The sequence below is a fragment of the Mchenga conophoros genome, linkage group LG9 (genome assembly GCF_057382185.1).
Source record: "Mchenga conophoros isolate Kocher_MC1m ecotype Shallow Benthic linkage group LG9, M_conophoros_male_GT1.1, whole genome shotgun sequence".
Taxonomy (NCBI): Eukaryota; Metazoa; Chordata; class Actinopteri; order Cichliformes; family Cichlidae; genus Mchenga; species Mchenga conophoros.
In genome coordinates, this window is record NC_140534.1 from 13,570,536 (window position 1) to 13,583,104 (window position 12,569).

Genomic DNA, 12,569 nt, shown 5'->3' on the forward strand with positions numbered 1-12,569 from the left:
ATAAAAAAACATTTGTTAACTTTATTTAATCTGTATTTCTTAATTGTAAATGGCACCAAATTGTATTCAAAATTGAGCCACACTTATGGAACTCCACAGTTCTTTTCCTGGTGTTTTGGTTGACGTCTCTTGATTTTCCCATGGCAAAGAAACACGCTCTGTGTTTTGCCTTATATGCATCCACAGCTGTGCCACCAATTTACTCACATGGACTCTACTAACCAATCAGAAGCTTCTTCAGCTCAGAATGGAATCGTCTGGAGTTTTCTTATTAATTAACAATAAACTTAGTGTATATGTACTCCTAAATTTGATGAAAGTGATTAACATAGACAGCTCCCTCTTTTTATTCTGACATTTAACTAATTCAAAAGATATTTCAATATTCAACAAGAGGTGAAAGTTATCAGGCCTTATTCCAGTTTTTAAAAGGGAGTAAATTGTTTGTGTGCATTTGAGGGTTGACGTGCCAGTTCACACTCCACACCAGTTGGTGGCGGTAAAGCACCATTTTGTTGTTTGACAACCGCCAATAAACGATGTAAAGAAGACGAAGCGCCTTCCGGGATGACAGACGGAGCTATTTTTTCATCCAAAGCGAAGAAAATAGTGAATTTGGATGCTAAAACAAACTAAACCAACGTTTGGATCGATATCTGCATCGATCTGCCCACCCTTGTCTCCTGGATCGTAGCTGAGATCAGCGTGAACCACGTGGGTCTCTGCTCCCTGATCTGTTTCCTGTGTTTGGAAAGAGTTGCAGCTTCATCGCGGAGTTTCTCTCGGTTTGTGGGCTCATCTAAAGGTAAGCACCGAGCTAACTTTACTGTGAGTTCAGTTCATGTTGAGTTTAGCTCCTGAATGAGGTCTTCTGCTGCTCTCCTCGGTGTCTGTTCACAGTTTATTGTGAACACGTTGAGAGAAGAGTGAGAGAGTGTTTGGAGAAAAACACCAACTAATCATTAGCTCAGCATGCTGGGAGAAGTTGGAGCAGAAAAGTCTTTTCATTGTCCCTGCAGCTGTTTTTCTGCCTGCACCAAACCTCTACAGCCTCATTTCTATTTGAAGTGATAACAGGAAATGGATGAGAGCGATCTGCTGCAGTATCAGGGTCACAATAAACTTTATTGTCCAGCTGCTGTGGATGAACACATGAGAGGAAGTGAACTCCTACAAAGTCTCATTTTAATGAGTGTGGCTGCTGTAAAGTGATGCACAGGAAGATGTTAACAAAAACTAATGAAACAGAGATGAAAGTAAACAGTGTTCATATTTGAAAGCACAGAGAATAAAAATATATTGTGGTGGTTAATGTGCAGGAGAGTGTGAAGAATGTAATAATGTCTTCCTGTGTCAAACACGGCTGCAGTCAAAGCAGGAAGGAAAGCACTGAAACCACTGATCAAAGCTCATTAATCAAAGACCGCTGATCAATGGCCATGAGTACCATTCAGAGAGTTGGGGAGTCGCTGCAATCACAGCATTTGATCAGTGGTTGTTGATCAATAATCATGAGAATTTGCATATTAATGCTCAATAACTGACCTCCCAGCCCATTGTTCCTTCAGTGGTGCTCGTTTCAGTCATTATGCAAATGCACTGTTGAAGATTGGGGAAAGCTGCAGTCAGCTGAAACTGAAGAAGTCACGTAGATGAGGGCCGAAACGTTTTTCCTACTGCAAAAGCTATGTCAAGATGAACAGAATCAAAGTTTGGGGAATGGTGGAGGTGGTGGGACTGGGGGGCTGAAGGTGTGGAAAGTGTGGGGTGGGGGAGTAACAGGTCTGTCCCTGTTTGTGGAAACCACAGGAGGAGCTGTTCAGGCTGTTGCTGGGTGTGAATTGTTGATGGAGTCTTTAAACTTGTAGTTGCTGTTTTCCAGACTGAAGCAGAGTCGTTAGCTGAAAACTGGTTTTAGAGGTTTATTCAGGACACCTTCTCAGGCTCTTACAGCCTTACCTGTATCATAACAAAGTGTATAAACCCCAATCCACCTTTAACATGGTCCTTCTCCCAAACCTTCAAATAGGACTTTCTGGCCCTGTCATAGTAAAGGGCTGCTTAGAATATTAGAGCCAATGTCACAAAGTTCCTCCTGAAGTATAAGTGAGTGAGAGAGTTTCCTCACTTTGCAGCACAACACGTCTCACAAGATTTCTACAAGCAATCAGAGTGAAATTTGTACTTTGTGTTGTCAGATGAACATATGAGACACTTTGACTCTTCAGTGCAGTGTGGAGCCTAACAAAGATCTGTTTTGTGTCCCAGCTGATCAGCAGGAGGAGAAGAGTCTGACGGAGCAGCAGAGGAACATTTTCAGCCATCTGGACTCAGCTGAGTCACTACAGAGGAAACAATGAGCTCAACACAGGAGGTGAGGAAAATATCACAGTTTCACCAAATAATCAGTCACGTCTAAAACTCTCATCCTCCCAACCTGTTATATCACTGTGTTGTATATTATGTTGTTTTTTAGAGACCACAGCACATGTTAAAATAAGGAAGGTTTATTCATCAACATTATTAATAATCAAATGGACATTTGTCAGAGTTTTACCCCTGATACTGCTGGATAAACAGAAACTCACTCAGGAACGAGGTCACACAGAGCTCAAGTTTTCACTCGCGAGGGGGAAGCAATTGTCTCCAACCCACTTCAACTTGCTTTCCCCCTGCAGGTTGTTTTTATTGGTTACACACATGAATATTCATAAAGCTTGTTGCTGTATTACCTATGAGAAACTACTATAACTGGTTATAAAGTGATTGGACTGTGCAAGTGTGATTATACATTGTGTCAGCATCATGAGCTTCAGTTTAAATGAATCTCTGCTACACTTGATGTAATCTAACTGTGACATGAGCACCACAGTCACTGTGCACCAGTCACACACTGTTCTTTACTTTAAATCCATCACAGTTCAGCAAACGAACCTGTTTATCCTGCACTAACCTGCAGACAATCTTCATGCAGTCTTTAAATAACACAGTTAATCTGCCTCAGATTGTTTTGCAGCATCTTTCACTATCTGAAAAAACACAATGTCACATGTACAGACCCAATATCTGATTTCAACACGTGAGGACTTACATGTAAACTTTAATCTCCAGTTGATCAAATCCCACTGAGCAGTCCTTCCCTTTAAATCTAACCTCTCTTCTTCCTCTCCTGTCCTGTGTGTCTTATCTTTCTCCATCTCTGAGTGAAGTTAGCTCTCTTTCTTTTCTCTCCCTGTGATGTACAGCAGCTGGACCTTTAGCCAGCAACACACTGTGAGACAAACTGCACACAAACAGTTTGTGTGTTTGCTGATGTTTGTTGATAGAAACGCTGCATTTGAAATTACCTGTTTGTTCAGGTGCTGTGCAAAAAAGAAAGAAGAACAACGTCTCACTTTAACTCCTGACTATGACTCACAGTTTTGCCTCTTTCATCTCTTTTTATGTTTCATACCCTGGTGATTAGTACACGATCAGGATTGTCTTTCATGTCTTACTTTTCCCGTTTCTCAAGTTGGTTTGATGTTTGATGCCTGCAGTGATGAAATAAACCCCTCAGATGCCTTAAAAGTAACACATGTTTTGTAAATGTAAGGAGTACAAAATACAATTTTCTTTTTCTAATGTAGGGAGCAAAAGTAAAATATTTTCCTTCACTGAATCAACTTTTAAATGTTACATTGTAATTATTAATATTGAAAAATGACAAAATGATAGAAATATATAATAGGAAACATAAAAGTATAGACTTGGTAAACATTTATACTTTTCTGAGTGTGTTAGCATGCTAGCATTAATAACTGTGTACAGCAGGAGGGATGGGCATGATTTTAGTGTTTTTAAAAAGTCATGAATTATTTTTAACAGCAGGTTGGATGTAATGTGTTAGAACTACCAGCAGGTGGGGATAAGAGACCTTTAAGGTGTTTGGTGCCACACTCCACCTTCAGGTTTAAAACTAGTGTTAATGGAGGGAGTTTGAAGGTTGAGTTTGTTCCACGACTGCATTTCACTCACTGCCTCTGTTTGTATCTCTGTCACTGCAGGACCAACATGGAGCGAGAAGTCAGCGCTCTCAGGAGGCCGACAAACCTCACAGAAGAAAGGGAGAGAAAAAACACACCTGTGACGAGTGTGGGATGGGTTTTACTGTGAAGGAGTCACTAAAACGTCATCAGGTCATCCACACTGGAGAGAGACTGTTCAGCTGTGACTTGTGTGGAAAGTCTTTTTCCTGGAAGAGTTCCCTAAAACAACACCAACTCATCCACAGTGGAGTTAAAGCGTACAGCTGTGATCAGTGTGGCAGAGCTTTTACTCACAGTAGGAGCTTACAGAGGCATCTAGTTACCCACTCTGGAATTAAGGCATACAGCTGTGACTTTTGTGGAAAAACTTTCAGCCACATAGAGACCCGAAATACACACATACGCATTCACACCAGACATGTTGTGTACTGCTGTGAACAGTGTGGCAGACAGTTTATAACCAACAGGCAGTTACAACAACACATGTTGACCCACACTGAGGGACGACCTTATAAATGTGACCTGTGTGAGAAGACTTTTAAAGCTCCACATCACCTGAGGCAACACCAACAGATCCACACCAGAAAGAGACTCTACAAGTGCAGTTACTGTGAGGTATGTATTTATATTGTTATCTTGTCATTTTAGCCTGACTGTTTGGAACAACTCTGCTCATTAAACTGTGTTAGCATGTTAGCAATTCTACTGCATGGAAAAGCAGCTCTGAGTGATTATTCAGATTTTCATTTCAGTTGTGATTTTTGTTTACACGATCATGAAAAACTAAAAGTGCTGAAAATTAATATGATGGTGTTATTTAATGTTCAGGCAGTTTCCTGGTATATCATGATATTGTTATTATTTCAGCATAAAAGGCCTTTTGTTTACAGAGCCTGATTCCTCTGTTAGGAGCACATGTAATAAAATAAAACACAAATGAAAATAAGCACAAAACCAAAACATTCTGTAATCTTCTCTTATGGTTAACAAAGTTGTATCGTTACGTAATGGTATTGTAATATTGTAGCAGTAGTATCATTGCTTGTTTTTAACTTTAGTACTTTTAGACATTAGTGTTAAAATACTAATTTAATGTTATAATTGCAGTGTCATGGGGGTAGTAGTGTTTGTCTTGTGTCCCATTGAGCTGAGTGTTATAACTGCACAGTTACAGTGTTATTAATGCAGTATTAAATTAGTATTACTGCAGTTAGTAGTTTAGCACTGCGTTGGTACCCTGCAAATATTAGCAAAGTAGTACTTTAGTGTAACTCAGATGTTACTGTAACATGAAATAAGTATTACTGTAGTATTATGGTGGTAGTATTGTAGTTATTGCAGCCCAGTAAACTGAGTGTGTTAACTGAAACAGTCAAATGTAATTGGACGTCTGCAGAGATGCTCTTTATTTCAGGCGACGTTCAGGATAAAAATGTTGAAGGACTGACTTACACTGTCTTTGTGTCTTTGTTTAGAAGCAGAGCGACACAGATGGATCCAGTTCTCAACCCTGTCATTACTGTGGTGGTGGGAAAGAGTTTGTCTGTGACCTTTGTGGAATAACTTTCAGTGATCAATACACCCTAAAAAGACATCAACGTAAACACACTGGAGACAAACTGAAATACTGCAAAGAATGTGGGAGAAGCTTCACCACATCACATCACTTAAAATGTCATGAACTGATTCACAGTGGGGTTAAAAAGCACCTCTGTGATCAGTGTGGGTCATCCTTCAGCACTGCAGTCAACCTTAAAACACACAAACGAGTCCACACAGGAGAGAAACCATACAAGTGCAGACACTGTGACAAAAGCTTCTCACATTCAGGTAGTCGTAACAATCATGAACATACACACATGGAAGGAAACTACAGCTGTGACCAGTGTGACAAGAGCTTCAGGAATCTCAGTTCATACTCCAAACACAAACGATCCCACATTACTAATAAACTGTTTCACTGTTACCAATGTGCCAAAACATTCACTTCATTATGGGCTCTGTGCAAACATCAGTGTGATCACTCAGGGCTGAAATCACTCCCATCACAGTGAATCTGCAGAGACAGAAAGATCCTCTACTGGTTTCAGGGTCAGACTTAAAACCCTTGAGATCAGGCTCCACAGAGTTCAGATGTAAAAATGTGATGAGGCAGCTGTGAATGAACATGTTCGTCTTGTATACTGAGAAAAATTAAACAGCTGATGAGTAGATAAACATGTTAAACTGTGTTATAGACAGGATGCACCTAGCTGCTACTCAGGTGCGTATGTGTGTCAAAAATTACGAATGCGTAGTGACATTTATGTTACCAAGCGCCTTTGCGTACTTGACCATCTCATTCAACCTGACACGTGTTGCTGCAGCTTCTTTGGTGTTTCGCCACCACCTAAGAAACACCAACCAGAGCCAGAGCCGAAGAAAAGACTTTTTTCGAATAAGTGACTTTGGGGATGCTTTCCGATGGATCTGTGGACATCACAAAAGTCGAGCAGGAAATCATTTACATTGTGTCTGTGTCCAGCAAAGGAGAGTTTAACCCTGACTTTCTTGGACTGATTGAACTGGGTGCTGACCGCACCGCGTAGGGATGGACTTGTGAGACTTCTTGAGGACACAGGCTTGGATGACTGGACAACAACGTTGGTCGCTGCGTGCACAAACGAGGCTGCTATCAACGTGGGTATCTTCAATGGCGTTGTGCCAAAACACCGGCAACTTGCTACAGTTGGAGACTCTCTTGTGCACATTCTGTGCACAGCACACACACTGGAGAATTGCTTAAAATCAGTTGATCGCAAGGTTCCTAACTGTGAGACGTTTAATCGCTGTGTGGTCAAGCTGATGCAGTTTTATTTGCAAAAAAAAGTGGAGCAAAAAAAAAAATGCTACACTGAAGAAGCTGTGTGAAGAAAATGGGATCCCCTTTGTAAAACTGGGTATGTTTCATAATACCAGGTGGTCTTCATGGAGGTCATTTGTTTCGTACCAATTCGCGAGAGTTGAGGCTCGAGTATGAAATGTATGGTTTTTAGGGTTTTTATCATTAACTCTGTTTCCCTGGGACTTCTCCCATGTGTTATGAATAAATTTCAAATATTTACATGTTACCATAGTGACCAGAGAGCATTAAGGGGCAGAGAGGAGGATGTTACTCTCAGTGTTGTTGGCGCATTTCAGGAGGAGCCTGCTAATAAAGTTAGTGAATACAGGTTTATTATTATTACATTTACAAAATACCGCAGTTTTTGTCTTGGTCATATCATTTTATTCTGTTGTATTTATCTTCAACACCTTAAATGCCGGTCCGGGAAAATATGTGACTGTTGGAAAACAGTTCACACAATACACATCACAGCAAAGCACCTCCCACATGGTTCTAAGACAAGGCACTATGTGTGTGTATGTTGTGATATTATTCTGTTATCATATGTTACCTTATATATGTAATCAAAGTAGTTGAATTATGATAACAGCTGTAGGACATATATTATCCTTTAGTTTAGATGGTGTGCTGTGTATGTAGTTTAGTCCTCATTATACTTTTGGGTTAAAAGAACATAATCATTTTTGTAGTTCATCAGATAAGTGTGCATCACTCTGTATCCTTGATCTGCTGTGACTGTCTTGCACTGTTTTCTTGACATGCTTTATTGTTGAATCATAAAAAGAAGGTTGTAAGAAGGAGACTTTGTGTCTAGGGCAGAAAAGACAGACCACATTCCATACCCCCACCTTACAGAGAGCAGAAAGACAGGGAGCCGAGGTCATAATTTAGGCGCCGTAAGAGAGAAAGAATGTGAATGTTTAGGCTTTTACGACTATGTCGGGGCCGCTAGGAGCTATAAGAGGCTGTGTAACCCGTCACCATTTTGAGATTTGCTGTGACCCTCTTCATGCATGTCTCCCCATCATGATGGTTCTAATGCTCATGAGTGTTGAATTGTATGGAAATAAATGATTGTTGATTGAGCATTTATACACCGAGTACTGTCTTTCCTTCAGCCCAAAGATTAAAAGAATTGGGAGATTTTGCAACAATGTGTAAACATCTGTATGCATGTGAGAATGTGTGTGTGTGTGTGTGTGTGTCTCTGTGTGCGTGTCTTCCAACTGTTTCTAACAACATCCTTAGTCATAATCTCCCCCACACCCAATATATGGTTCAATTCCTTTACTGGTTCACCATACACAACACAGTGAAGCCATACAAAGGGCAGGAAGCTTACCAAACATCAAACAACCCCCCCCTCCGGAACCTCGAGAGGCTGGGGAGGGGGACAAAGGAATTCCTTTTATCACAGAGTTGAAACAATGTAGAGATGGCAAGCATAAAAATGACAACATTTAACAATTCACTTTAACAAGACAAACTGGGATCATGTCATTATGAGAAAGGAGGAAGGGGGGCAGACGCTCCAAAGACAGCAAGTGCGGTGGTACAGGCCAGGTACACAGAGAGAAGACGGGACCGATTTAAATGCAAGCATGTTGGGAAAATGTGAAGAAACAAGCAGCATTTCAGTGATATTGGAGGCAGCAAAGCTGAGTAGAGAATTTATAAAATTAGGATCTGAATACCTGTTTTTATTTTTTAGCCATTTTCCATTGTAGACAACAACGTTTCAAATTTATCCAGGCCTTAAAGTTCATGTGTGTTCTGCTTAGCAGTAGGAAATCAACAAAAATAAGGCTTTTATGGTGTAAAAAAGAAAAAATTGCTTTCTTGAAAAGACTAAATTTACAGGTTAGTAGAGGTGCAACGGATCACGGTTGATGTGAAATCCAATCCCACGCCACGATTCGGTACGCACGTGATCTGAAGATTCAAAAAAGAAAAAAAAGGTATGTGTATGGTGCACGTGGTCAGTCTGTCAAGCAATCCGGTTGTTCAGTGATGACGCGACGAATCCTACTTCTGGGCCTAAAGTAGTGTGCGTTTAATATGGCTTTTGTGTTGTTAACATGTTTAATGTTATGTATTTTCTTCTATTTGATCTCAAAAAGCTCCTAAAACAGTCAGTGATCCCTGTTGACCTCCCTCGGCTTTTATTACCGCTAATCATTCATTTAAGCTCAGTTTTTAAAACCTTAGGATGTAACTACAGCCCAGCCCATGCAGCAGTATATGAATGACTAACCTCATATTGTGGATGGATTATCTCAGTTGTTCTCCTGGCTGAAGTTTGGTCCTTTTACAGCATCCTGCCATGCGATTACATTTGTTCCTGACCACCGAGAACACTCACGTTAACTTTTATCGAGTGGAAAAAAAAAGTTAGCTTGTTTACATTATGCTAACATATCTGTGTCGCTAGCAGTCATGTAGCACATCATTATATACCAGCTAGCCCAACTTCATTAACCCTAAAAACGTCACTGCTGTTTAGTTTTCTGTCTTCATTTATGTTGGAAGTGATAACAGAGCTGTACGTTTTAATTTGTTTCCAAAACCCCGCAGTTAGGACATGCTATATTGTATTTAGATAGAAGCTAGCGAGCTAACTCCCTGCTAACTTCTAACTCCGTTAAATGTCATAAATTCCGTTTTCATGGATGCCTGGATGTTAAACTCAATTGTTACACCTGGTAGAGCAGAACGCTGATCATTTTATTAAAGATGAAAGATTTTAGACAGTTTTTCAACTCTCAGTAATGCCATAGTGATCGTTTGATATATGGACCTGCAGCGGCGTTTAGACCCAGACACGGCTAGTGACGTCAGACTGAACAACCGGATAGTTATGGTCAGCGCTAGCAGTCCAAGTGCCGGAGCAGAGGAAGTTGCGGCATTTAAGCAGCCCTTTGCTGCCCAATCCAACCGGGCTAAAGCTATTACAAAAGACAAGAGGCCGTATTCCGTTGTGCAAAACAAGGGGTTTAAACTATGATGAACATGCTTGAGCCACGCTAATTCCCAACTACAAATGGGTGGACCTCCAGGGCAACGGCCCGTACTGCCCTATAGATTACATTAGATTAAATGAAACTTTATTTATCCCTCGGGTGGGTTCCGCCGGGAAATTCAGTTTCCTGTAACACAGCACCGACAGAAGTTGCAGAATGTGAGCAGAAATATACCACATATATAAATACAGAGAATACATAATGGATAAATAGAATAAATAGGAATAAGAAAACAAGGGGTGGCTGTAGCTCAGGTGGTAGAGCAGGTCATCTACTGATCGGAAGGTTGGTGGTTCAATTCCTGGCTTCCCTGGCTGCATGCCAAATATCCTTGGGCAAGATACTAACCCCAAATTGCTCTCTGATGCATTCATCGGAGTATGAATGTGTGTGAATGTTACTTAGAAAGCACCTAGAACAATGTGCTTGTGCAAATGGGTGTGAATGCACAAGTTGTGTAAAGCGCTTTGAGTGCTCAGAAGAGTAGAAAAGCGCTATATAAGAACCAGTCCAAGGGAACGGCACATTTCAAATATTGTGAGTCTATTACACTGTTGGTTATTAACAAAAACTATTGCACAGTGAAAAGGCACTACAGCTTACTTGTTCCCCCCTCCTCTGTCCCCGTTTCCCCTCCAGCGAGGAGTTAAACAGTTTGATGGCGTGTGGGACAAAGGACTTTTTAAGTCTGCTGGTCCTTGACTTTGGGAGAACCAACCTCTCACTGAACAGACTCCTATGGTTGTTTATGGCCGTGTACAGAGGATGCCCAGCATGGTCCATAATGTCCATATTGCACCTTAATTTGTTTTTATATAAGTGCGTGGAATGAGTCTTCAGTTGAATGTTTTTTAATAGGCAAAAATACTTGAATTTTTCTTTTTTTTCTACTTTTGCTGATCCGAAAATTGATCCCATCCGTGACTTAAAACCATGATCCAATCCGAACCGTGAGATTTTTGATCACTGATGTAATTAATTAATAATCCGCTCAAAACGTTGTTTTCCATATTGTTAGTAAAAAATATTGTCAAGTAAGGGGGCACAATGTGGTTTAATTCTGCTAGGCCTGGTTGTTTTAGGATGTAAACTCAAACTGTACATAGTGTTTAGAAATTCGTTGGTCATTTTATGTTTGTTTGTTTTTTTATTCAACAGGTCAATATTAAAATCACCACAGATAAACATAAATTTTTGATTTGTTTTAGAGAATATTTCTTCTATGAAGTCATTAAATAGAGAAAGGTGTTCTATATATACAGCTAGTTTTTTCTAGATTTTTCTCTCTTTCCTTATAAATTTCAATTGTTATACCATCTAATAAATTATCAATCGCAGTTGTCATACTTTCCATCACCTTGTAATTTAGGTTTTTATCCACATGCACAGCTACTCCCCCTCCACTTTTGTTCCTTCTATTTACAAAATTCACATCAAATCCCACCAGTTCAAAGTCCAGTCCTTTCTCAGCATTGGTCCATGTTTCAGAAATGGCAATAATTCCAAATGGATTTGTCAACTCATTTAGATATTCCTTTATATTGTTGAAGTTGGCACACAGACTTCTGCTATTAAAATGGATTATTGATCATTTATTTTCCATGTTGATGGTGTGTTTAAACTGTTCATCAGTGAAGTAGCAGCAGTTATTGCTGATGTTATAGAAGAAATTATTTTCCGGGTCTATATCCTTTTCTAAGTCTAGAACATTATGGTCTGTGTATCGAAATGTTCTCAGTTCCAGATTATCATAAAGAGAATTCCAATGAGTTATATTGATATTGTTGCCAGATGCAGATGAAGCTCTTTTAGACTGTGCCATGTGTTGTGTTGTGTGTCACGTCACATGTGTATTCATACCTCCAGTGTAAGTTGAACCTCAGTATTTGTCCAGCTCCTCCATATTTCTGTTGACCAACACTTTGGCTTGTTCCGGTGTTCCATTGAGTTTAATGAATACTTTACAGTTGGTGGTCCATGTACTCTGAATTTTTCCCTGTTTCTTCAAGTAACGTGCTTTCCTGGCAATGTCCGCATTTCTTTTTATCAGATGTTCATTCATGAAGACATCGGCTCCTTTCAGTTTCTTTCCTTGTTTTAACAGTGCTGTTTTGTGTTTTGTGTTAGCAAATCTCACAATGATGGCTGGTTTGTCACCGTCATTTTTTCGGGGTAGAGGGTGGCAAGCCTCAATGTTGTTATAATTCACTTCCACACATTTGGACCGTAGACAGGTAACCACTTGAAGCTCCGTGGAGTTGACATCTTTCTCTCCTGGCCCTCCTATATTGTCAGCTGTGACCCCCCCAGGCGTTTGACCAGGGTTTGATGTGAAGCCCCATAATGATGACATTGTTCATCTGGGTGTACTGCTCCAAATCCACCACTCTGTTCTCCGGGTACGCCAGCCGCCGATCCTTCTCTGCGTTCTGTACGCGGAGAGCCTTAACTTCCTCGACCAGGTCCAGGATGGCTTTCTGCTGCAGTTTGACAGTAGAAATCTCCTCTGTCATAAACTCCAGCAGCTTCTTAATATCGTCGCCTTCCTCAGCTGACAGAACTTTTTTCAGGCCCATGCTGAGAGACGCTCTTCAAGCGTCTTTGCTCCATCAAAGCCATCAGAGGCAGATTCCA

General features: G+C 40.4%; 1 protein-coding gene across 2 annotated transcripts in view; it reads left to right on the plus strand.

Moving 5' to 3' along the window:
• LOC146566974 (uncharacterized) overlaps positions 1-12,569 on the plus strand; it is a 38,055-nt gene that overhangs the window by 15,215 nt on the left and 10,271 nt on the right. The window contains exons 1-2 of one of the 2 annotated variants that reach the window (XM_085286663.1): positions 2,273-2,374; positions 4,047-4,643. In XM_085286663.1, the coding sequence (XP_085142789.1) occupies positions 2,357-2,374; positions 4,047-4,643 (615 nt within the window). In that variant the 5' untranslated portion in view covers positions 2,273-2,356. Of the gene's footprint in view, positions 1-2,272; positions 2,375-4,046; positions 4,644-12,569 lie in introns of those variants that run through there. The other variant, XM_085286662.1, reaches the window with a different exon arrangement.